Source organism: Protopterus annectens, chromosome 3.part0 (genome assembly GCF_019279795.1).
Source record: "Protopterus annectens isolate FY-2018-M chromosome 3.part0, PAN1.0, whole genome shotgun sequence".
Lineage (NCBI taxonomy): Eukaryota > Metazoa > Chordata > Ceratodontiformes > Protopteridae > Protopterus > Protopterus annectens.
This window is the reverse complement of record NC_056731.1, coordinates 154104720-154127646: the sequence shown is the minus strand read 5'-3', so window position 1 is coordinate 154127646 and position 22927 is coordinate 154104720. Positions and strand designations below refer to the sequence as shown.

The 22927-nt window shown below is 36.4% G+C and overlaps 1 protein-coding gene across 2 annotated transcripts in view; it reads left to right on the top strand.

The window, feature by feature from the left end:
* Positions 1–22330, top strand: part of CCK (cholecystokinin) — a 160641-nt gene extending 138311 nt beyond the window's left edge. Inside the window, exons 3-4 of one of the 2 annotated variants that reach the window (XM_044064653.1) lie at positions 12180–12275; positions 22010–22330. In XM_044064653.1, coding sequence (XP_043920588.1) covers positions 12180–12275; positions 22010–22149 — 236 coding nt within the window. In that variant the 3' untranslated portion in view covers positions 22150–22330. The remainder of the gene's footprint in view (positions 1–12179; positions 12276–22009) is intronic. The other variant, XM_044064654.1, reaches the window with a different exon arrangement.
* The last annotated feature ends 597 nt before the right edge of the window (positions 22331–22927 follow it).

Below are 22927 nucleotides of genomic sequence, written 5' to 3'. Positions count from 1 at the left end.
GATTTGAAATTAATATGTCATTTTCTTCCATAGTATATAAACAAAGATCTGTAAACATAAGAAAGTACAATAGTCTTATAGGTTCATTGTTTACTTAGATGTTGACATCATCAATGAATGGTTGAAATAGCATGAATTCTTCAATGAGATACATTAATAACTTGACATATTAGATGGAGTTTGGAAAAATGCATGTTTTATCAGTGAAATAATTCATTTAGTTGAAATATCTAGATTGGTTATAAAAGATCTGATTGTCATAATCCAAAAAGATTTTGTTGCAAAATGTCCAAAAATATTTAATAATGTAACTACTCTTGATATTGCATAGAAAAGTATTATGCAATTTCAAGCCCTTTGTGTTTTTAACTAAAAAAAAACCTGAGGATTACTGTTATTCCAGAAAAATGAGATATCTTTATTTGCTGACTGCAGAGTCAACAGAAATACATAAAACTGAGTTGCAGAAATAAGAGACTAGGAAATGTGTTCATTTTACCAATAGATAATATAACATGCTAGTTAAATTTGAGTATATTCCAGTTTTCTAGGCTTGTTTTAGGTCTGATTATAGTTAAATTAAAATGGATAATAGTGTTAATATCAGATTTGTATTTGACTCCTATATATTTAAGCTCATTGAGTGAAATGTTAGATCTAGATACTTTGTAGGATTGCATTGTATTATTGGTGTACTAAGTAGGTAACAAAGTTTATTTTTTTGTGATTTAATTTATAGCTAGATGCTGTACTGTAAATGTCAATCTCCAGTAAATGTGGAAAGTTTTTGTTAGAGTCTGATATGTGAGAATATTGTCTGTGAAAGTTGAAGTATTAATATTTGTATTACAAAAGTGTATGCAATTTACTGTGAATCCCGTAGGAATTTAGAAAAGAATTGTTTTAAGGCCAGAATGAAAAAGTGGAGTGACAAGAGTATTTGTAAGCCCAGGCATTTTTCCTTTTTGTGCTTCAGTGAACCTATTTCATTTGGTTTTATATGAGCCTTACCTATCCCATGTTTGATAATTACATATTACCCCTAGTGAGAATAATTAAGATCATACCACATATAATTTGGGGGATCCCATGCACAGGATAAAACATTTACGATTTGCCTAGGTCCATTAGTAGCAGAAGCAGTCCTGGGATCAATTTTCTGTTTCCCATCCATAGATCCAAGTTGCTCTTGAATATGAACAGGGATGAGATTTGTTTTGCATGGATGGGGAGTCTGTTCTAAAGGAGCAGCAGTATCTTCTGCAAGATAAACCTATCCCTCATCACCATTCTGTTAATACTGCAGAAGAGGTTTAGATCCCTAGATCGAGTATTTCTGATGCCATTTGACTTGCTGATATGCAGTAAATCCATCAGTACTGGGCCAAAGGACACTTTGTATGCCAGACATAAGTTACCTCTTTGCAATCTGTAGGATATTGAATAAACTGTCAAGGCTTTGAGTTGGTCCATATAGGGCACATTGTTTAGGCCTTGTATCTTTTTAGTAAAATATCTCTGTGGGCATTCCAGTTATTGCTTGTATGTGGATAGATACATGAGAAGGGGGCATTATACTCAGTAATTGGCCTAGTGAGGGCTGAGTAAAAAGGAACAATGAGATCCCTAGATCTAAACACAGTCCCTTTGTTTATAAACTATGCAATGTAAAAGGGCTTTCTTATGACAATGGACACCTGTTGGTTGAAAGTTAGGTCAGTGTCCGGATAAGTTCCCAAATCCCAAACAACTGGGTCATTTCTCAGGGACATATTGTCGATGTGGTAGTTCCCTGGGGTAGATGATTTCCCAAAGGGCATGTTAATGCATGTTTGGTATTTAGCTTCAGTCCATGATTTTGGCACCAGTTATTTATTTGCGTCAAAATGTCCTGTAGTATGGCTAAATCATTTGGAGATTCAATGACTGCTCCTAGCTTACAGTCATCAGAGCCCTTTTGTATTGGCTTTTACTTCAGAGAAGTAGATGCCAAACAGAAGAAATTCCAGCACAGAACTCTAGGAGACTCCACTTGTTACTGGTCTCTTTGTGGATGTAATTTCCTCTATTTTGATTTCCTGTGTGCTATCTGTGGGCCAGTTGGCAATCCAATGGTTGACAGAGGGGTTTATTCACAATTTATTTAGGTTTTCTACCATGTCCAAATAGGGGATTTTGTCAAAAGCTTTGGCCAAGTCAAAGTATAATGTATGAATGGATTTAGCTTCATCCATTGCTTTGGTGACCTTTTCAAAAAAGGCCACCAGGTTTACTAAGCATGATCTGCCCTTGACAGATCAGAACTGAGGTGTGTATAGTGTTTGGACGCTCTGTATTTCCCTATTGATTAGTTCCATCATAAATCTTTCCATGGCTTTGCATATGAGGCTGGTTAGACTTATAAGTCTGTAAATTCTTGTGTCTGTGGGATGTCTTCCCTTTATGCCAGGGAAATAACTGTTGCTTTTCTCCATTTGCTTGGCACACAACCTGTATATGGGTTGAGGATGAAAAGTGTCATGTGGGTGGCAAAATCATATCTCATGCTACTTATGCAACCATAGATATTGTCAAGACTTATCAGTGCTGTATTTTTAGCTTTTGATAACACTTTTAGGACTTAGTCTTGTGTGATAGCAGGAGGCGAGACAGTTTCAGGTATATCTTGAGTGTGTCATGTTATAAAGATTTTAATGAAAAAAGGAATTAATATAAAAATACACTCCAAAGTAAGATTGTCAGTAGACAGACACATTAAAGATGGCCTTTAGTTTAGAGCTGAAGAATAAATAAATACATTTATTAAGTTACTTAGGATTTCTCATAATGCAACAACCTAATTGCATTTCCAAATAGTGCTATGCTGTTCACAAGCAAGGCATTTATAATCACAGTTTCTTAGATATGCCAGTATGTGTGTGTGTGTGTGTGTGTGTGTGTGTGTGTGTGTGTGTGTGTGTGTGTGTGTGTGTGTTTATACATATTATGAAAAGAATGACCTGTGTATAAAACATTTCAGTGAGAGTAATGCCATGTGTAACATAATATTTAACCAAAAAAGTAGAATGATAATATATAGTCTCCAGATAAATATACTTGTATATTGAAGAGATTAAGAAGCATATTTTGTAATTTCAATGGTGTCACAAGACTTTCTGCAGATGCTTTTCATGGGATTGCAGTTAGCTTCTGCTTGCACTTTTCCCCCACAAATATTTTCATGCTTGCTTTCAAATTGATGGTAACAGTGCTTACTCCCAGGCTTTGTTGAGACGAAACCTGTCTAATTATATGATTCATGGGGGATTTGTTCCTTAAGTCTGAATAAAATATTTGGACTTTGCATTTACCAACACTTGCTGGCTTCGTTTGTTTGGACTTATCATTGTTTTGCCGTGCAAGGGTCCTACGTGCATCTGCCTTTTGTAAACAGTGCTTACTCCCACTATGGACGGTTGTATTTTGTCCATCTGTACATGCTCTTGACCCTTACACAAATATTTTCATGCTTGCTTTCACATTGATGGTAACAGTGCTTACTCCCACTATGGATGGTTGTAATTTGTCCATCTGTACATGCTCTTGACCCTTACACAAATATTTTATTTTTCTACAAGATCACAGATCCGCTATCACACTGATTTGCATCCATGTGTAATGTAATTGTCTTATTTACATCATAGTATTTCAGTGCAGGTACTTCTAATACAAATTCATTACTTAAGCATTTAAACACTCTGTTCCTGTTCTTTGCTCCACTCCCAGGCTGTGGGCTGTACCAATAATCAGCAGTATCTCAAACATATTTGGTATAGGCTTTGCAAGGTACTATACCATTCACAGAACTCTTGATAATACCTATGTATCTTTAGGATTTGTATTTGCAATATTGCTCCGACTTTCCCTGATTCTGGCTTCATTTTTTTTTCTCTTTGTCTCTCTTTCTTTAGAATAAGATGGCCCATATATTTCAGACTTGCCCTTTAATTTCACAGTTATTTAATTTAAAGTTGAACTGTCATAGTCTGTGCTGCAATGGTATCATTTACATTCTACACTACTGCACTAACACTTATCATCATTCAGCACTTAAGATTTATTTACCTATGCAACAACTATTCAAAGTATATTTGGTATAAATGAAATACCAAGTAAAAGGTATATTTAAAGTACAGTACTTGTAGTTTCCTTACTTGGTATTACATGTAGAACACATGGTTTGCACAGAATGCAAAAAAATGCATAACATAACCACGTCCCAATCCTAAGTAATGCTATTTCCTCTAATGCTTCACAACAGTGACTTCACTATTCAGTCATTTTGTTAACCCTTTCTACTTCTTAATGATGCCTAAGCTTTCCCTTCACTTCACATTCACCTCGATTGTACCCCATAGACGTTCCTGAGAGCATGTTTAACTACAAGAGTTTCTGGACATCTTTGAATATGATGTTGTTCTGACTCGTTATCCAAGCCATTAATTGCGTTACCATAGTTATGCAATGTATCATTGTTATGGCTCTGAATTACATTTAAGATGCGTGGCGATGCAACAGCTTCTGTACACATTTACTTAGTTTGTACACTGTAAATGTGCTTCAATATGTCCACCTTCTCTCCACCCAAACATGTCAAAATATTAGATAAAATTCATTTCCAATCCTACTTGAAAGTTGATCTTATACTTCTTTATTATGACTTCATGCCAACATCTTTTGCACCAGTACCGTTACATGGTATACTGAATACTTTAGTGATGTGAACTCTGCTTTTCTCTCAGTGCCTTTAAACCTCAGTACCTTAAAAGTATTTTCAAGACATAATAGTACAATCAGTGCCTTTTAGTCCAAATGTCTTGAAATGATTTTCTCGATTAATTCACTCTTGTTATATGCCTAGTTTAATTTAGCACTGTAGTTATTACTTCTGACCTTCTCCTGCCAGCACAAATAATTGTCTTTATGCCTTTTTTCTATATCCTCATATTTCACAGAATTGACTTTTTCCCTTTTAACAGCACTAACAAATCACTTGTTTTCTTGTTTTGACTGGACTGGCAGATTTATTTACTTTCTTACTTATTTAACCCCACCCCCCACCCCACCCCTTAGCAAATGATTCTTTCTGTGACAGGATCTACAAACTGATTAAATGCTAAGTACTTCTTCTAAATTTTATAGACACACTTAGTACGCGAGACCTGAACTTCAAGTGTGACACAATTTCTGCGGCACTCATGGCTATGTTTCACATCACTTTATTTATTTGACTCATAGTTTAGCTTACTTTTAATTACTCAGTAAATTCCTTTAATTTCTACACTTTTAATTTTACTCAGTTTTGTATACATCCACAATTGTTGAAAAGGTCAGGCCTGCTTCTTTTAACACCTTGATCCTTGTTTTATTTATTATATACCTAACTATTTTGCCTCCTTTCAAAGAATAATGAATCTCAAACAAATTCATAGTCTTTGACTTCACTCTTTAACTGAGCAACATAAGCATCTGGAATGCACACCAATGAAAAAAGAACTATAAACACTCCAAAAAAGCTAAACACAGAATAAATAAAAAATTAATTTTATTCTCCTTAGCGCTTGAGCTAACACCTTCACAAAGAGTCATATAGTTCCAAAAGAGCATAACTGCCATCTTTATAACATAAACCAGTCAGTTCATTAATCATCTGATGTATGATTATGCATATTTTAGGAAAATGTGACAATACTTTTAAAGAGGCAGGTCGTTCATCATATTAGTTTTTCAATCATAATTCCATGAACAAAAACATTAAAGCATGTTTGCAGTTACAGAAAATTAAATTACATAATGAATGGAAATAAGATTTTTAATGTTTGGAATTAATGTTAATGTTTGGAACTAAGTACTGTAAGATATGGTAATAAATGTGAGTCATTAAACAAGCACGAAGCTAGGCTAAAATTGAAATATAATACTATCATTCCTACTTATCTGAACAATGACATTAACTGTGTATGCTCATTTGTAAGTGTAAACATGCCTAACCACATACACCTTTAAGTAAACACTCTCAGTAAATGCTCTTGCCACCCTTTTTGAGTACTACATACTGCCCTTTTTGAGTACTACATACTGCCTGCCCTCCCACATCAAGTAAGACCATATATGATAAACTCTGCTGGTAAAAAATGGAGATGAATGTGGTAGCCCTCTTAGTTGAGTCAATTTATGGGGAATTATTGGGAATTTGTATATGTCTTCTACAATTTGGAATAGGTTTGCCCTGGAATAGTCCCCAAAGATGGTTTACTGCTGTGTTGTGGTTGCCCTAAAAGAGAAGGTAACTGATTTGTGATCAAAGTTAGCCACGGATTGGGAGATGTGTGGTAGGGAACAGGTGGGGTCTAGATTGGAAAGAACAGGGTCAAGGATATTATAGCATATAGTGAGTAGGTTTACAGTTTGTCCACAGCACATTGGCATTAACCAAGTCTAAGAAATATTGAGAATATCTATTTTTAGTTGTATAAGTTTGACAGTCAGTGTTTAGGTAATTGCAGTCCCCTAGCAAGAAGGTATTTAGCTTGGTATTTAACCCTCAATGATATTAAGGTAAAGTCTATAATCTCAGGGGGCATTAGTTGGGATCAATAGCTATTAATGAAGTAAATATTGGATTTATTAAGGGTGATTTGGATCTCCATGACCACCAGTGTAGGGAAGTGAGTAATTTGATGTGCGGTGATGGTGTTTTTTCTGGCAATTACAAATATATCCCCACAGTTTTCTAAGGGCCTAAAGGTATGATAGATGCTAAACCATGATATAGAGGGAGTGATGTCATTGCATTGAATTTCCTACAAGAAGAACTATACAGCTATGAATGTGTTAGAGTTTCAGGAGGGCCTCGAGGTCAGGCATATTTCTGTTTGTACTCCTAGCAAGGTGTTGTCTGAATTTTGGGTTCTGTAGGAATGTCAAATAGGGAGACTCTGCCTAAAAAAGGCCAATATAGAGGCAATGAAAGCTTCAGCCAGTATGTGGTTCACACTGATATGGAAATCTTTTGTAATAACAATTCTGCATCCCAGAAAGCTTTTCTGAATCCCCCTTATTGGCCAGGAGAATTTAGCTTTGCATTTTTAACAGTTGATTGGCATTTTCAGTGCCCATGGAAGTAGATTTTATTCTAGCTTCTAAATATGTCAGTTGAGTTTATGGTTGAAATTTTTTGTGTAAAATTTGATTATAATTATTAAGCAAGAGTTAATTTTTTGAAAATTTGTTAAATATCGATAATCTGTTATCTATAATATGGATAGCCAGAATGGTATCTCCCTGTCATGTGCACTTTAGCAAATGTAATGACAAAAGCTTTAAGTGTTTTGTTTCAAATCCAGTCTCAGATAGTGCATTGTTGTGTCTGATACTGCAAATCACAGAGCCTTGTTACTAACTATATACCTGTAGGCCTCTTGTATAGGGCTGAGAAGATCTTGGAGAAGCTATTTTGCACATAATCTAAAGACTGATGAGATGGTAAGTATCACACCCTATGCTTATACTTTAAACAGATGTTCCATAAAATGTAACTCAGCTTTCTATACAAATATACTTTTCTCCCTTGCAATTAGCACTTTAGATGAATCAAATTTATTATATTTCCCCTCAGTTATTTGACTCAATAAGCCATAACATTTTGACATTAAAACTTATAAAACTAGAACTGACTTCAGGGCTGATTTCTTAATTACATAGCTGGCTAACCAGTACATGAAGGGCAGTGCTCATAAAGAACAAAAGTTAGTCAGTGAGTGGGGATCTGTTTTTGGCGCCTTATTTATTTAACCTACAATGTAGTGATTTGAATTTTGCTAACTGTGTATTTATAACATCTATGCAGATGACATCAAATTACGGGAATTAGTAATTGTTTTGAGGATTCTATCATTCTTCAAAGTGCCCAGAACAAGCTAACAAAATGGGCTCATTATCCCAACATGTCAATCAATATGGCTAAAACTAAGTATTAGATTTTCAGTACTAGTGAAGTGAATGTCCATCACTTGGACAATGGTGTCAGACATAAGTGTTTAAGTAAATGAAACTTTGACATTTGCAGCCCATATTATAGATATAGCAAACTGGGCCTCAAAATTTTAGGACACTTTAAAGGATTCACTAAATTCTATAGTAATGAGGTATCAATCACTTTTCGCATGCAGAGTTCATGCTAAGCTTGAATATAGTTGCCCAGTGTGGTATCTATAAAAAATCTTAATGTAACCTGCTTGAGAAATTGCAGAGAAATGTAACAAAAAAGATTGATAGCCTTAACACATTATCATATTCGTGGAGGCCTGGAGCTTTATTCATGTTTTCACTGTGTTGTAGACATGTCAGTGTGGACCATGTTGTAGCTTACAAGGATTGTAATAATTAATTCTTGTGAGACTGCTTAGGGCTTAGAGTTTCCAGCATTCATGGTAAACAAAGCCTGTTAATGGGCAGAAGTCCTGTCAGATAGTTTTATGAAATAATTTTCTTTAACTGAAATAGACTAGCTAATAAATTTAAAACAGACTGATGCTGAATATAAGGTTGTGGGGATAAAACGTTTAAGATTCGGTTTAAACTGAACTGCAAGGTGCTGTCTTCCTCAGCCATTGAGCTGATGGTAATGTTGGTACATTACGAAAGTTTTTGTCTGTTGCCAGTAAATTCATGTCTAGTTTAGGAAAAAACGGTTTGCTCCTTAGATGTTTCCATTGAGTCATCGTTCTGCCTTTTTTAAAATTGAGTAGATTCACTGGACACTAATGGTCAGTTTCTAAGGAAACTTAAGATGGTATTTAAGTAAATGAAGAAATTTAGCTAGCATATTGAGAAAATTTGAGAGTTATGAGAACTTGGCATCCACAAGAAAACACAGACAGGATCTTATTTTTACTATCTCTAAACAGTGTCACATAGTAAGCGCAGTGCCTCAGTATTGTACTGCAAAATCAGCATCTTAACCCAAAAGCTTGAACTAACATCCCAGTGCATCATTCTGCCCTATCATCAAGTGATGAGTACTTAACATGCAGATTCATCAGCACATATATAATAGACATGATACACTTGTAGTGTGTGACAATTTGGAAGAAGGATCTTTGATTGAACTTCCCATAGTTACACAGAACAGAAAAAAAAATCTTGACACACACTGTGTCTTGCAGAGACACAATTTCTGTGTGATTTGAAGCAGCATCCATGACAGATCTTGTAAACTGTTAGCTGGCTTACAGATCCACATCAGGCAATGGGATTCATGAAGAATCTTACGCAGTTTGGCATTCAGCTCTGCTGCATAGATTGTAGGCATTGTTGGATATTTCTTGCTATACAGAACAAAACAGCTGACTTCTACTGCACCAAGTTACATCATTATCCATTGCATAACTAAGTGATTCACAAACCAAGCTGCTTATGCATATCATTAGGGGATGGTTGTCTGTGTATTATATCACATGTTCAACCTTAACTGAATTTTCATAGCACTGTCGACATAATTTGGAGAATGATGCCTATCAGCTCTCTCTCTCTCTCTTCATGATACTATAGTTCACACCACCAAATCATAAGTCCTTTGATTATGAGCCCCAGAGCAGTGACAGGTGGTAAAAGCCATATAAGGTATTGTAACATCACACACACAGTGAACCTCTGTTAGACAGGCATTTTACCTTTATGAAGCACACCCAGGTTTATCAGTTCTCATCTACAGACCATGAAAGCAGATTATATTCTAGCTTCTAGATATGTCAACTGAGTATATGGATAAATCTTTTTTGTGTAATAATGGATTATAATTATCAAGAAAGAGCATAGCCTACAGTTCTGTGTAATAAGAGTAGCTTTCAGTAAGACTCCAGGCTTTTAGATGCATATTCTAACATTGACATTAGGTGCTACAGGTGTTATAAGTGAGTAAAGCATTAAATTGTGTTGCGTTTAATTACCCTGTACATAAGTGACAAAAAGGAGTGTAAAGTGCATTTATATTTATTCTTAAAGTGCTTTTTCTAGAAAGCTCCCTGGCAGAGTAGTGTAAATGAAAAGCTGAAGAACCCTTCATATCTAATTCTTTGATTCAGTTCAGATGGAAATGATGGCATCTCAGCAGCACATGAAATAGGACTGCTCTGAAGATAACAAATGCCAATATCTGGGATGAGACGGGTATTTTGTCGCTTTCTGAATTCCCACCAGAACTGTGCCATTGTTGTTAGGAGAGCCTGCTTGACAGAAAAACAGCAAACAGAGTTTTTGTGTGTTTGAATTATACAACATCCCCTCCTGAAGTGAAATGTGTGAAAAGAATATACCGTTTTGTGTGTGTGTGTTTACACACACATACACACGCACATGCTCATGCATGCATGCATGAGTATATTTATGTATGTGCATATGCATGTAAGTGTGTGTGTGTGTGTGTGTGTGTGTGTGTGTGTGTGTGTGTGTGTGTGTGTGTGTGTGTGTGTGTGTGTGTGTGTGTGTGTGTGTGTGTGTGTGTTTGTGCGTGCATGGTAGTGCACTGCCTGCTATGTGTATGGGCTTATATGGTTTATGTGCACATGAATAAATATATACTATAAGCGTACACATGTGCTTTGTGAGTGTATGTGTATGTGTGTGTTAGGGGGAGCGTATATGCTTTACAAACTGAAATCACTTCTATGTTGGATTAATTTCTAATAGTCATACCTTAAATACATTCTGACTATATTCATGTCCAAACTGCCCAGCTTTAGTGGTGTAAAGGAATAAAGATCTGATGTGACGCTGATGACTCGGGTTCAACTAGCAGCCTAGACACTGGAAAAGCAGGTAAGGGATGGGAGAAGAATCATGATGCCATCTTTCATCTTGCAGGAGGATGAGCATGGTGCACATGTGTACTGCATATGATCTATGTTGGAATCTATTGTTGTAAATCGAGACCACATTGGTACGTGTTTTTCAAGAGGGAACAGGATTTTCTGAGGGATTGTGCTATTCATAAAATTGGGCTTCACACCCTCAGTACTACCCATTGCCTGCTACAGCCTGAGTGCACTACTGGCAATGTGTGAATGGCTTAATACAAACGCCCCAATTCCCAACGAATGGACGACAGCACCAGCTCACTAACTCAGATTGTTTCCTATAAGTTAATAGATGTGTACTAAATTTCTGACTTTAGAGTGTCCTCAACTTGCTGGCAAGAAAAAGAAAATATTCAGCTTAGCATGCCAAAGAATAGAAGGTTCTATGGACTAACAGCACAAAGCTACAAAGCTAATAGGATGTAGACTATTCAGATGGCAGGGAGGGGAGAGACTGAAAAATGAATGCAGATTCATTTCTTGCATAGCTGCCATGCCCTCTATTGTCCATGGAACAAAGAATATAACCACATACCCTACTGGGCATGCAATTACTGAAAAAAATCTGGTGTAAGATCAATAGTTAACTCCATGAGAGCTTCAGTGCAGTAATAATCCTTATGATGTGCATATATAGTGCCCTTTATAAGTCAAAGCTGTTATAATCTTAATTAGTTTTTTTTTTTGTCTTTACAAAAACCTCATCTGCACTGTATAGTGGAAATACAAAGAAAGTAGAACTATCTCTGCAGGATGACTATCCCAGAGAAACCCTAGTAATGATTCCAGATGTCGAAAGTTTGGAATTTGGCTTTTGTATGAGCAGGAAGCTTTTACTACAGAAAGTGATATGTGAAAAAATGAAATATATTGCATTGGTGTAAAATACCATTTGCAATGACACCCATGTGTTGAAAGCCAAAGATGTCCTGTGCTTCAAGGAGTGGTCTTCATTTAGTTGACTGTGAAATAATGTACTGCATTGCCAACATTTTTTAGACTACTGCATACTAGTAAGGATACAAATTATGAAAATTGCATCACACTGGTGCATGAATTCACACCTTTGCACAGTTACCATTATACATAAATATAAATGAGTTTATTACTTTTAGAGATATCGTGAAACCATAGTACTAAATCATTTTGTTATAGTTCAAATGCATGCAACTTTAGCTACTATTTTAATATATTCATGTAACAACAATGTAGCAAAGGTTTGTGAAAGTAAAAGTCAAGTCTCGCTTCATTTCATGTTTTATTTGTTCCTCCATTTTCATCCAGACATGAAGAACTCTGCATACCATCAAAAGCGTTCCACCCATCCATGCTATTCTTATTTTAAGCCACAGGACTGCAATTTGCATTTGCTTACTCAAGGTAAATTGGAGTAGAGTGTGTGTGTATACAACTTCTCATTGACACATTTTGATATAATTTATATATTCATGAGGAATATGACATTGCTGAGCTGGCACCACCTCATTCTACCTCTCATTGCCTCTCATTTGTTGTTGTTCACTATGTCTCTTACACTGCAATTACAGTTTGTGCTTCAGTCTGGTAAGAAAAGAATACTTCACTTATTGAAAAGTGAAAGAACTTTGTTACAGTTATTTAACTGAGCTACAAAAAATCAGATTCAGAACAAAAATGTTATACAGTTAAGTTTTAAATTCATAGAAAGTGCACAATATGTGATGTCATTTTTGATTTGTTTATTCCTGTATGTGAACCACAATTTGCAATGCATCATAGCTGGTAAAGTGCAAGTCACTGACAAAAGAAGGCTACTCATATGGTGAGAGCTGCTACTCTGAAGAAGCATCACAGTTCATATGTAAGTATTAGGCTAGCTGCCCTTCTGGGACATTTTTTAAGCCTAGCCAATTTCCCCTTAAAGGTGAGAATCAGTCTCTATACCCTGTGTCAGTGAGGTGATCACCTTAACCATTATGCCAACAACCATCTCATTCAGAAGTTTCAGTGAAGGGCTAAGAAAGTAAGAAACCTTTGTGTAGTAAATACTAACTTTTAAGAACTGTTGATATGATTGATGTGACCGAATGAAAGAAAAAAAAAAAACAGTCAGTGAATGTATTTACTCAACTGTATATTATAGAGCATTGATGAAAAAGCTGATGTTTGGTATATGTCGAGTCGATATTAGGGTATTGAGAATTTTTAAGTATTTTAATCTTACTTAATGTAGACTGCAGGTTTTCTTTTTCTTTGTTTGTTAATGTTGATGGCCAGTCTTTTATCTAGGTATTTATTTACTCAAATTGTTCATAGTGCAAAATAACAAAAATAACAAATTGTGAGAGCAGAAATAGACATGCACAGAGGAAATGCATTTTAATTGGCAGCTCGCATCCCAGTCAGTTAATTAAGTTTAGTGGTATTTCCATTTCTTGGCAGACCAAATTCCAGAAAAAAATATTCATGACCAGTAGATTATTTACCCCTGCAGTGAATATTCCATCCTGAGGAGCACCAGCATAGTATTTTATACTTTTCTATCAAGAAACGAGCTGTCTTGGAAGAAGTTATGGCAATGTGGGACACAGTGGAGGCATTATCAGATTTAATGCAGAATGTGATTGTGGATTTGAATAAGATTAAGACTCTTATCAGCCAGATATGGTAGAAACCTGCAATAGTTACAAGAAGTAATCCAATAGCAGAAAAAGGGGCAGGAACAAGAGCAGCAGATAATACCAGCTCATTCTCAAGGTTTGTTGGAAGTGTAGGTACGGTCCCAAAAGATGGACACCTAAGTTGGTTGACATAGAAAATAGAGCCAGGAGGAACAGTTTCAGGCTAATAGGAGTACCAGTGAAGGTGAAGGTATGCTTTTTAAGGAAAGAGCTGCAATCCCTAATGGATATAGAGAGTCTTATAATAGAAAGGGTGCACGTAAGCAATGGACATACTCTCGTCAGCAATCTCCCTAGGCATTTTATCATAACATTTGTAAATTACATTGACAGAGGAGTGGGTCTCAGAAAATCCACAGAGTTGAGAAATAATATGAAGATTGCAGGGCATATAGTGAGGGACACACCAGACTATAGTCACTCACTCTTTCATATGAGGAAAGCCTTTGTACCTTTAATCAGGAAGGCTAGCTAACCAGATTGTTCTGTTCAACATATATGCTGTGCAGTTCTGCATCTTTAAGGGAGAAATTATGTATGTTTTCTACAGTACAGGAGAGGCACAAGTGTACCTAAAATCCAAAAATGTGGGGTGGGGGGGGACAGCAGTCCTATGAGACAGGGACTAATGTGCACAGAGGAGGTGCCCAGAAGAAAAGAGACAGATCAACATCCTTTCCCAGGAAAACAGAAAATGAAAAGGAATAAATGAGAGTCAGGAGAAGAAATGCGAAGGAAGGAGTAGTATACAGAGGTAGCAGTTAACTCCTTAAGGATGGCGTAGATGCATGTAATAGGTTAACTCCACTGGCCAATCTGAGTATCTCATGGGATGAAGGAGAAATTGGGTTTATGACACCAAAGATCACAGTCAAGGTGTGTAAAAGACTGAAAAAGAGTTAAGAGTAGTGAAATAATCTGTGGAGGCTTTAAGTTAATCCCTTGTGCTACACCCAGAAAAATGACTGGATATTTTTGTAGACATCATATTCTCATCTTTGATATTCTTACTTGGACTGGTAATGTCACTTTCTGTCAGAAATACCTCTTAGTAAATAATGCATGCATAATGCTGCTGCTGGAAAACTGCCTTCTTTTCAACATCTGTCACATGTGTATAATGGCAAGTGGATAGTTTGACATGCTATGTGACACTACTTGTTTAAACAGACTCATTGATGAAGGATATGGACACAGGTTAAACTTGTAGATAATGGAACATCACACAGAGTTCCTCTACTTGCAATATTCCTCATACTTGCCTGCTCTATAACAAAAAGCATAAGCAAGATACCAATTAACTGTTCAGACCACTAGAATTCAAAATAAAGAGGGGAAGAGATAAGAGCTGTGTAGACGAAGACAAGGATGAAAGAAATTGATGAGCAAAGGTGTTTTATGGAATATCAGCGGTTTAGCTATCCATATAAAACACAAGATGTCCAGAAAGAGGCAGAAATTGAAGTTTATTCTATTACAGGAGACAAAAATCATATGAAAGGATATGTCATTATTCTGAAAGGAATGCAAAGTTTGGGCAGTTTACAGCTGACCAAGAACAAGAAGCACAGTGTGGTCACTTTAATCCATGAGCCATTAAGATGAGTGAAGGAGGACAGCATAAAAGATGAAGAGGAGAGATGGGCAAATTATAAAGTGGCCACAGGACAAGGGAAGATGCTGATAGGGAATAGTTATGGGATGAATGAAAATAAACCCTCACACTTAAGGATTTGAGAATCAGTAAAAACACAGTTCCAAGATACTATGGTTATTTTGATGCGGGGGGGGGGGAGACAATGTAGTAAGTAACACTATGAAAAATAGGATTGCAGTACATGGGCTACAACTACCAAAGTGTAGATATGTGTTAAATGGACAAATAGTGGGATTAAAATTAATAGATGCTTGGAGGGTATTACACCCATATGAGCTGGACTAACCATATAAAACTAATAGGGAGAAGTGTGGCAGTAGAACTGATTTTTTTGGATACTGTCTATGAAAGCCATCTCACAAGTACTAAGATAAATCACAGATCTATTGTTGTTCTATCAGATCACTGTGCTAAGTTATGTTACATGACAATACAGGGCATAAATATAATGGGGAATGGAAAAATGGATAAACCTTTGTGCTGGGAGGGTGGCCTAATGATTAAGGTGTTTGCCTTACAAATACAAGGTGTAGGGTTTGAGTCTCACAAGGGATAATTGGCTAGGCTTAAAATGGCTCGCAAGGGCAGTTAGCTTAGTACTAACCTATGAAAAGGAGGATGCAGTGGGAAGGCTAAGGGCATACATAAATAATTTTGGAGGGAATAGCTAAATAGTGGGGTCTCCTAATTATGTATTGGGAGTTTTTTAAATGTTAAGATTAGACAATGGACTAGGACCATCAAAAGGAGGGGAAAAAAGAATAAGAGATCTTGTATGAATGTACAGCAGGAAGAAATAAGCATAACAAAAAAAGAAACATTATCTGGCTAGAACCTTGTTAAGCTAAATTAAAATCTAAAGGACAGTATTAAGAAGAAATTATTTTTAGAGACACATAAGTCGGACAGACATCTGTAACTTTATTGGGCTCCATGGATTAATTTGCCAAAATTGCTAAGTTTTAGATTACAGGATAGGAGAAAGGCTAAGACTATCATGCACTGCAAAATGAGAAAGGTGATGCAACAACAGATTTTACAAAGCACTTTGTGAGTGAGAGAGACTGGAGATTTAAGAATGAAACAGGAGGAAAATAAAACAAATAATATTTTGATGTCAGTTACAGTTAAGGGAATTAACAGAGGAGGAAATAAAATTGTTTGATAAGGAGATAACAGGTGATGATATTATGAGGGCACAGAAACAGCTCCAGGCTGGTAATGCCCCAGGTCCAGATAGTATCATAGTGGAATTTTACAAGGCATACAAACAAGATTTGGTAAGATGGCTTAATCAGTTGTACGGAGACATTGACCAAAGAGGCAGGTTTACTGCAGGCACGCTCACAACCAAAGCATTTTATTATAAGGAAGGAAAGCAGAAGATGGATGCCAGTAGTTACAGGCCAGTCTCACTCTGAATTTGGAAATCAAGATTTGTGTGAAGATATTGGCAAACAGACTAGAAAAGATTATTGAAAACCTAGTATCAAGTAGACAGCAAGGGTTTATTAAAGGAAGGGATGCGAGGTGGGTTTTGACCTAATTAGATTGTGGCATAATATTCAATGCTTTTGCCTTAAGGATGGACACATCCATGGCTACATTATGTGTAGACTTTCATAAGGCATTTGACTCTGTCAGGTGAGATCTTCTGTGGGGTAGGTTACAAGTGCTGCACCTCCCTGACAGTTATATACATAAATGTAAATTATTATATAGTCTGCATACTACACATATTTGCCCTAGTGGAATACAGTCTGGACCCATGTACCTGAGACAGGATGCCCATGAGGGGTGCACGGTCTCACTTCCACTGTTTGCATTGGTGGTAGAATTCTAATGCAGTACTTAAGTCAACACTTATTACATGTAGGTATCTATATCCCAAGTGAAAGAGATTTTAGCTTAATGTGGTTTGCAGACAATGCAATATTTTTGATTTCAAACCCACTTAGAGTCTTAGTATTGTGGAAACTTTGAGTATATTTGCTGAAATCTCAGAGCTTACACTCAACAACAATAAAACAGTACTTCTTCTTTTAAATAAGGCCATAACTAGGTATGGCAAGAAGGCAACCACAGTCCATTCAGATTAGAGGACAAGGTAAAATACATGGTGTTTGTATCACAAGGAACTTCAGACTAATCTTGGACAGAAATACCAGTTTAACAGTTATTTATCTAGTAGACAGAAGCAGAAAGTGGAGTAAGTTATGCTTATCCTTTCCAAGCAGAGTTAACGTAATTAGGGCATGTTTCCTACAGTAGTATTGCCTTTTACTTGGACACCTTCTGCATTATGACTTAAACTAGTTTTTCACATATATTTCAGAAATTATTTATGTACATCTTGTGGGATGATAGGCCACCAAAGACTGATAGACAAAGGCCATTTGTGCTGGGCAGAAAAGGGGACCAGGCATTCCAAATCTTACAGCTTTCACTACAGCATAATTGGGATGGCAATATTCCTGGAGCAGATCAGTTGAAAAAAAAAATTGTCATACCATAGTGATTTGAACATAAATCAACTAGCAAATCTGTGAAGCAAACGACATGGATTCAAAAGGAGATCACAAGTCAGGAATTTGGAAATTGAAAGGTGTCTACGGGACACACAAGAATCTAAAGTAGATAATAGAAGGCTATCCTGGGATGATTAAGCAAGGAAGGGAATCTACTATAAAAAGGATCTGAGAATTGGATAGAAGATAAATGGTGCCAATATTTCCCGACTAAGGGCAGCAACTCAGAATATGTGGCCAGAAGTCAGGAGGGAGAATCTCAAAATAAAATTAAACAATTATGTGTTCACACTATAAAGAAATCATCAATAAATACATTTTATACTTTGTTGTTGGCAGGAGAGGAGGATACGTTATTACAACTTAAAAAAATGGTGGGAAGAAGTATTAGGGAGACATAGAGCAGTTAAAGAGTGGTGGAGTACCCTTTGTAGAAGAATGGATAATAAAACTCCAGCCGTCATCTCTTTGGGTCCAGGTTCAACTACCAAAAAGAATAAAACACGAATGGCTAAATCTTCAAAGGAAAAGACCGAAACAAAAAAGCAGTGAACAAGGACAGCAATGAAAATAAATTAATTGAATAGCCATAGCTGGTCAACAACCAGGAAGTAATGTAATTCATTACATATGAATCTTATACCCAGCTCATCAAAATTATTGTAGAGTACTGGTGAAGAGTGCCATATATTCAGAATACCCGTTTTTCAAAACTTTTACTACTTTTATCTCATGCATAGTGATTGCTTTTTAGTAATGCATAAAAGGGCAATGATATTCTTGCCCCTCAAGTTGCAGTGATATTGGGATAAGAATAATTATTTATGTGATATAGTGAGGCTTCACTCTCTACCAGAAATGACCACTGAAGTTATTGTTTATGCTGTTCAAATATTGTTTTTTGGAACACCACATCTGTATAGTCATGCCTAATCCTTGTCATTGTCTTGAGATATTTTAACAGTAATATCATCTGAGGATGTATGAATCACAACAGTGTTCCATTGCCCAGTGCTGCTGATGTTTAAAAGTTTCAAAAACAAAATACCTGTTTTTTCATGTCTTGAAAGATGCTCAATCACAGATTAAACACTTTTAGTTTCTGGTTAAACAGTACATTACAGGATATCTTGTCATACATGGCAAGTAATAAAACAGAGTTAGGTTTCACACTTAAGTCTAATATATAAATAAATAAACTAATGTAGTATGTGAATTCGTCATCATAAAGTCTTTTCAGTCAAGACCAGGACCATAAGTTCAAGAGAAAGTACAATGTATACTGTAATTCAGAGTAGCCAATCAACCTTTCAATTTTGAGAGGAAACTAGAATACCAAAAGAAAAACCCACACAGGCACAGACATGCAAGCTCCACAGGGACAATGACCAAAGGTCAGGACTGAACCTAAGACCTTCAAGCTATGCTGAACCACCAAACTGCACTATGAGGGTGATCTCTTGAAATAAAAACAATGACAATAAATGAGTGCAAATTATCAAAAAAAAAAATCACATTAAAATATACTATAGAGTAGCAAGAGCAAAGACCATGGCGGACTATATGGGTTGCCTCTCAGAGCACACTGTAATCTGGAAAGTGTGCAAGCAAATCTCCTGACCAAGGTTTTCAACTGATCCCTGGCCACTGCAAACTGCTTGAAAGCAGGAAGACAGAAACTGTGATATCCATGTACAAGGCTGAGCTGGGAGTAGGAAAACTGAAGGAACTATAGCCCATTAGCCTATCGTCATTGGCACTGACACAAATTGAGAGAATCCTGAGAGAAAGTCTGTTTGCTTTCACAGAGGATAGCAGTCCCTAAGGCATATTCTACTATGGGTTTATGGCCATTATGGCCAGAAGGGCACTTTCATGAAAAATTTAATCCAGTTTTATGGCTTGGCTACAAGAGAACTTGACAAGAAACTACTGTTGATATGGTCTACCTAGTTGGCGTCAAGGCCTTTGACTCAGTCAGAGAAGGGTAATACTAGGAAAACTGGGAAGGATCAGGACAGGATTAAAGAAATGGATTGTTGCATAGTCACAGAGTGCTGTGATGAAAGTTATGATATCAGGAATAGCAAAGATAACTTGGGCAGTACCACAGGGTTCATTTGGGGTTTGGTACTGGTCTATGAGACCATTTTTTATATGTCTGATGGAATAGATAACAAGCTCAACTTTTTTCTGATGACACAAACTTGGGGAACAGAGGAGGATAATGGGAAGGCTAAGGAAGTATTTGATTTGGAAAATGAGTTGAAATGGTACTTGAGGTTCAGTACAAGTGCTGCACCTTCACCATAGTAATCTTGTTGTGAAATATTGCCCAGGAGATAGAGTTAAACTAATGGCGACACATCTGGAAAAGAATGTAGTGGGTGCTGATCACACCTGGAATGGACTACCAGGGGTAGAGTTAGGAGACAGTGGCAGCAGCACACAAATTTAGACTTCAGACAATAGAATCCAGAAGCAAAGCAGCATTGTTTCCACTTGGCTAGGCCACACCTTGAGTACTTCATGAATACTGCAGACCAAACAGGGACTGTAATACAAAGATGCTGGAAGGAATACAGAGGAAGTCTACCAGAAGGCACATGATGTGGATGGAAAACAATATGACCAGAGACAGGAGAAGCTAAAGCTCTTCTCATCTGAGGCCAAAGGAAAAGGCAGGGAGGCATGATATAGCTACCTAAGATAATGCCTGGCATATGTGAAGGGTTGTCCTGAAGAGAAAAGACAGACCAAGCAGGAGGAGGCCCAAGCACCAGACTGCATGGACTGACTTCTCCTTGGATCTCCAAAATACTTCTTCATGAAGAGGGCTTTGGATCCATGGAATGAACTAGAATGGACTACCAGAATTGATGGTGTAGAGGGAATTCAAGAGGCATTAACAAGGTATGGGGAAGATGGAGAGGAAGCATTTCAGACCAGATAGAATTTCCTGAGAATGACCTGTTTTGCAATATGAAAAAAAAAAAAACAGTAGTGTTATATAACAGAATGAGTATCATAGTGTTAACACTGTCATGTCCTTGAGAAGAATTCCACAGCTTCGATACAAAATAGAGCATGTTTTCTCTCCTATAGCCATCTGTGTATTTGACAATTTAAAGTAAAGGGAGGAAGATGAGTGTAATTAGTTATTTAATTATGTAAGGTAATGCCTTGTTGCCCCATTCAACCAGTAAACAGACAAGAGGGTTAACGTACATGAGCCGACAATTTAAAACAGGCAATGACCTTATGTATAATGATTTTTGGAGATGACAGGCAACTTCAGTACCTTTCTACTGTCTAAGGTCGGATCTGGTTTGTACTCTGTGACCTGTGATAGAGGCAAACCTGGAGTTTATTTATGTTATTTGCTATACAGTCATAGACTATTTAACATAATTACGGTTTAAGTACCCTCGCAACCAAATATATGATGATGAAATGATAAAATATTTTCTGTAAAAGCAGAGTAACCTGATGAACCAGGTATGCTCAGAGTAATCCTTTATGCAAGAAGACATAAATTCAGCAAGTCAACACAGGAGAAAGGAAAGCAGGTGAAGAATGCTGATGACAGTAGCTATAACAGCTATGTTCCATTCACTAAGGGGTAAAATGCCATGACGCATGTGCATAAACTTGCAACAGGCAATTATAACAATGGTATTCATGTATTCCAGTACGGAAGCCTAAAGGTCAAATGTCACTGAAAGGTAACAGGTGGAAGCCCAAATGCCTACCTAATGAAAAAATAGAATAGTGTGGCCATTGTTTTTCAAATAATGTATACTTGAAATGAGATTTTCTGCAAGCATCTTCTGAAAATGGGCTCTAAGCACCGAGCATAGGATTTTTCCCAGTTTGCAAAGATGAAACAATGTTGCAGCAATAATGATTTTTATCAGTGAAGTATAAACCATTGTTGAAATATCTGATTACTTAATGCACGTTTCAAAACTTTAATGTTAGTTGCGTTGACACATTTTTGTTTACTGTTTCATGGGACTGATTATATAGTGACCACATTTAACTTGTACTATAATTTTGATCAGTTAATGATAATTCCTGCTGTTGTCATAGATGGTTTGTTAAGACTAAGTCAAATATTTATGAAATATTAACTAGTAGTATTACCGTTGCACAATTACTGTTGTCTCAGTATAGGCCCGGATGGAGCAAAATGCATTTCCATCTGCTTCAATATATTTGATTTATTTTTTAATTCATTACAGTGATGTCTCCTTTTCTGTTTTACAGGGTCAAGTGGTAATAGATACTCACTAATGGGAAACAAGGTACAGAGCCTGGACCCCAACCACCGAATAAAGGACAGAGACTACATGGGCTGGATGGACTTTGGCCGTCGCAGTGCAGAAGAATATGAATATTCGTCTTAAAACAACAAAAAATTACAACATAAAGTTATACCCACATCTATATAATGAAAAATGGAAAACAACTTTTAATTCATTGTCTTTTGAAATCAGTGTTTAACAAATATACATATTTATGTTTTCTGATGCAAATTTGTTTGTAAAACTATATGATAAAATATACATATGCAGATTTTGCAGAAAATGTCCTTTGTCTTTATGATTTCTTATCATTACCATTGATATTATATTAAACTGATAAAAGTTAAAACACTCTGGCCTTGTCAGCACTGCATTACTAAGTGTTGTGCACAACAAATGGATGATACACAAAAAATATTTACCACCTTAGAAATTTCTGCCAAGCCAAGGCTTTACTGTCTGGAAGTAATATGGCTGCTTTCTTGTGAGAATCTTCCTGATTACATCAGACAATAACAAAAGGGAAATATTACAAGTAGCCATTTTCCCAAGAATTAGTAGTAATGGAATAAACCAGCCATAAGACATTCCCGGTAAACAAATGTTAAATAAATAAATAAATACATAAATAATAAATAAAATATTATTTATAGTGGCAAAATCTTTCCCATTAAGGAAATTTTCACTCTACTAATCTTGTTTTGAAATGAACTGTCCAAAATAAGATTTCCTGCTATATGAAGAACCATAAAAATAAAGTACAAGACAACTGAGTCCTTTACCTCTAAAATAGGGTTTATTTCTGAAAATGAATAAGCAGTGGCAACCACATCACCTGAATGGCTGAAAAGGCTGTAAAGCTGTATTTTTGAATGCACAT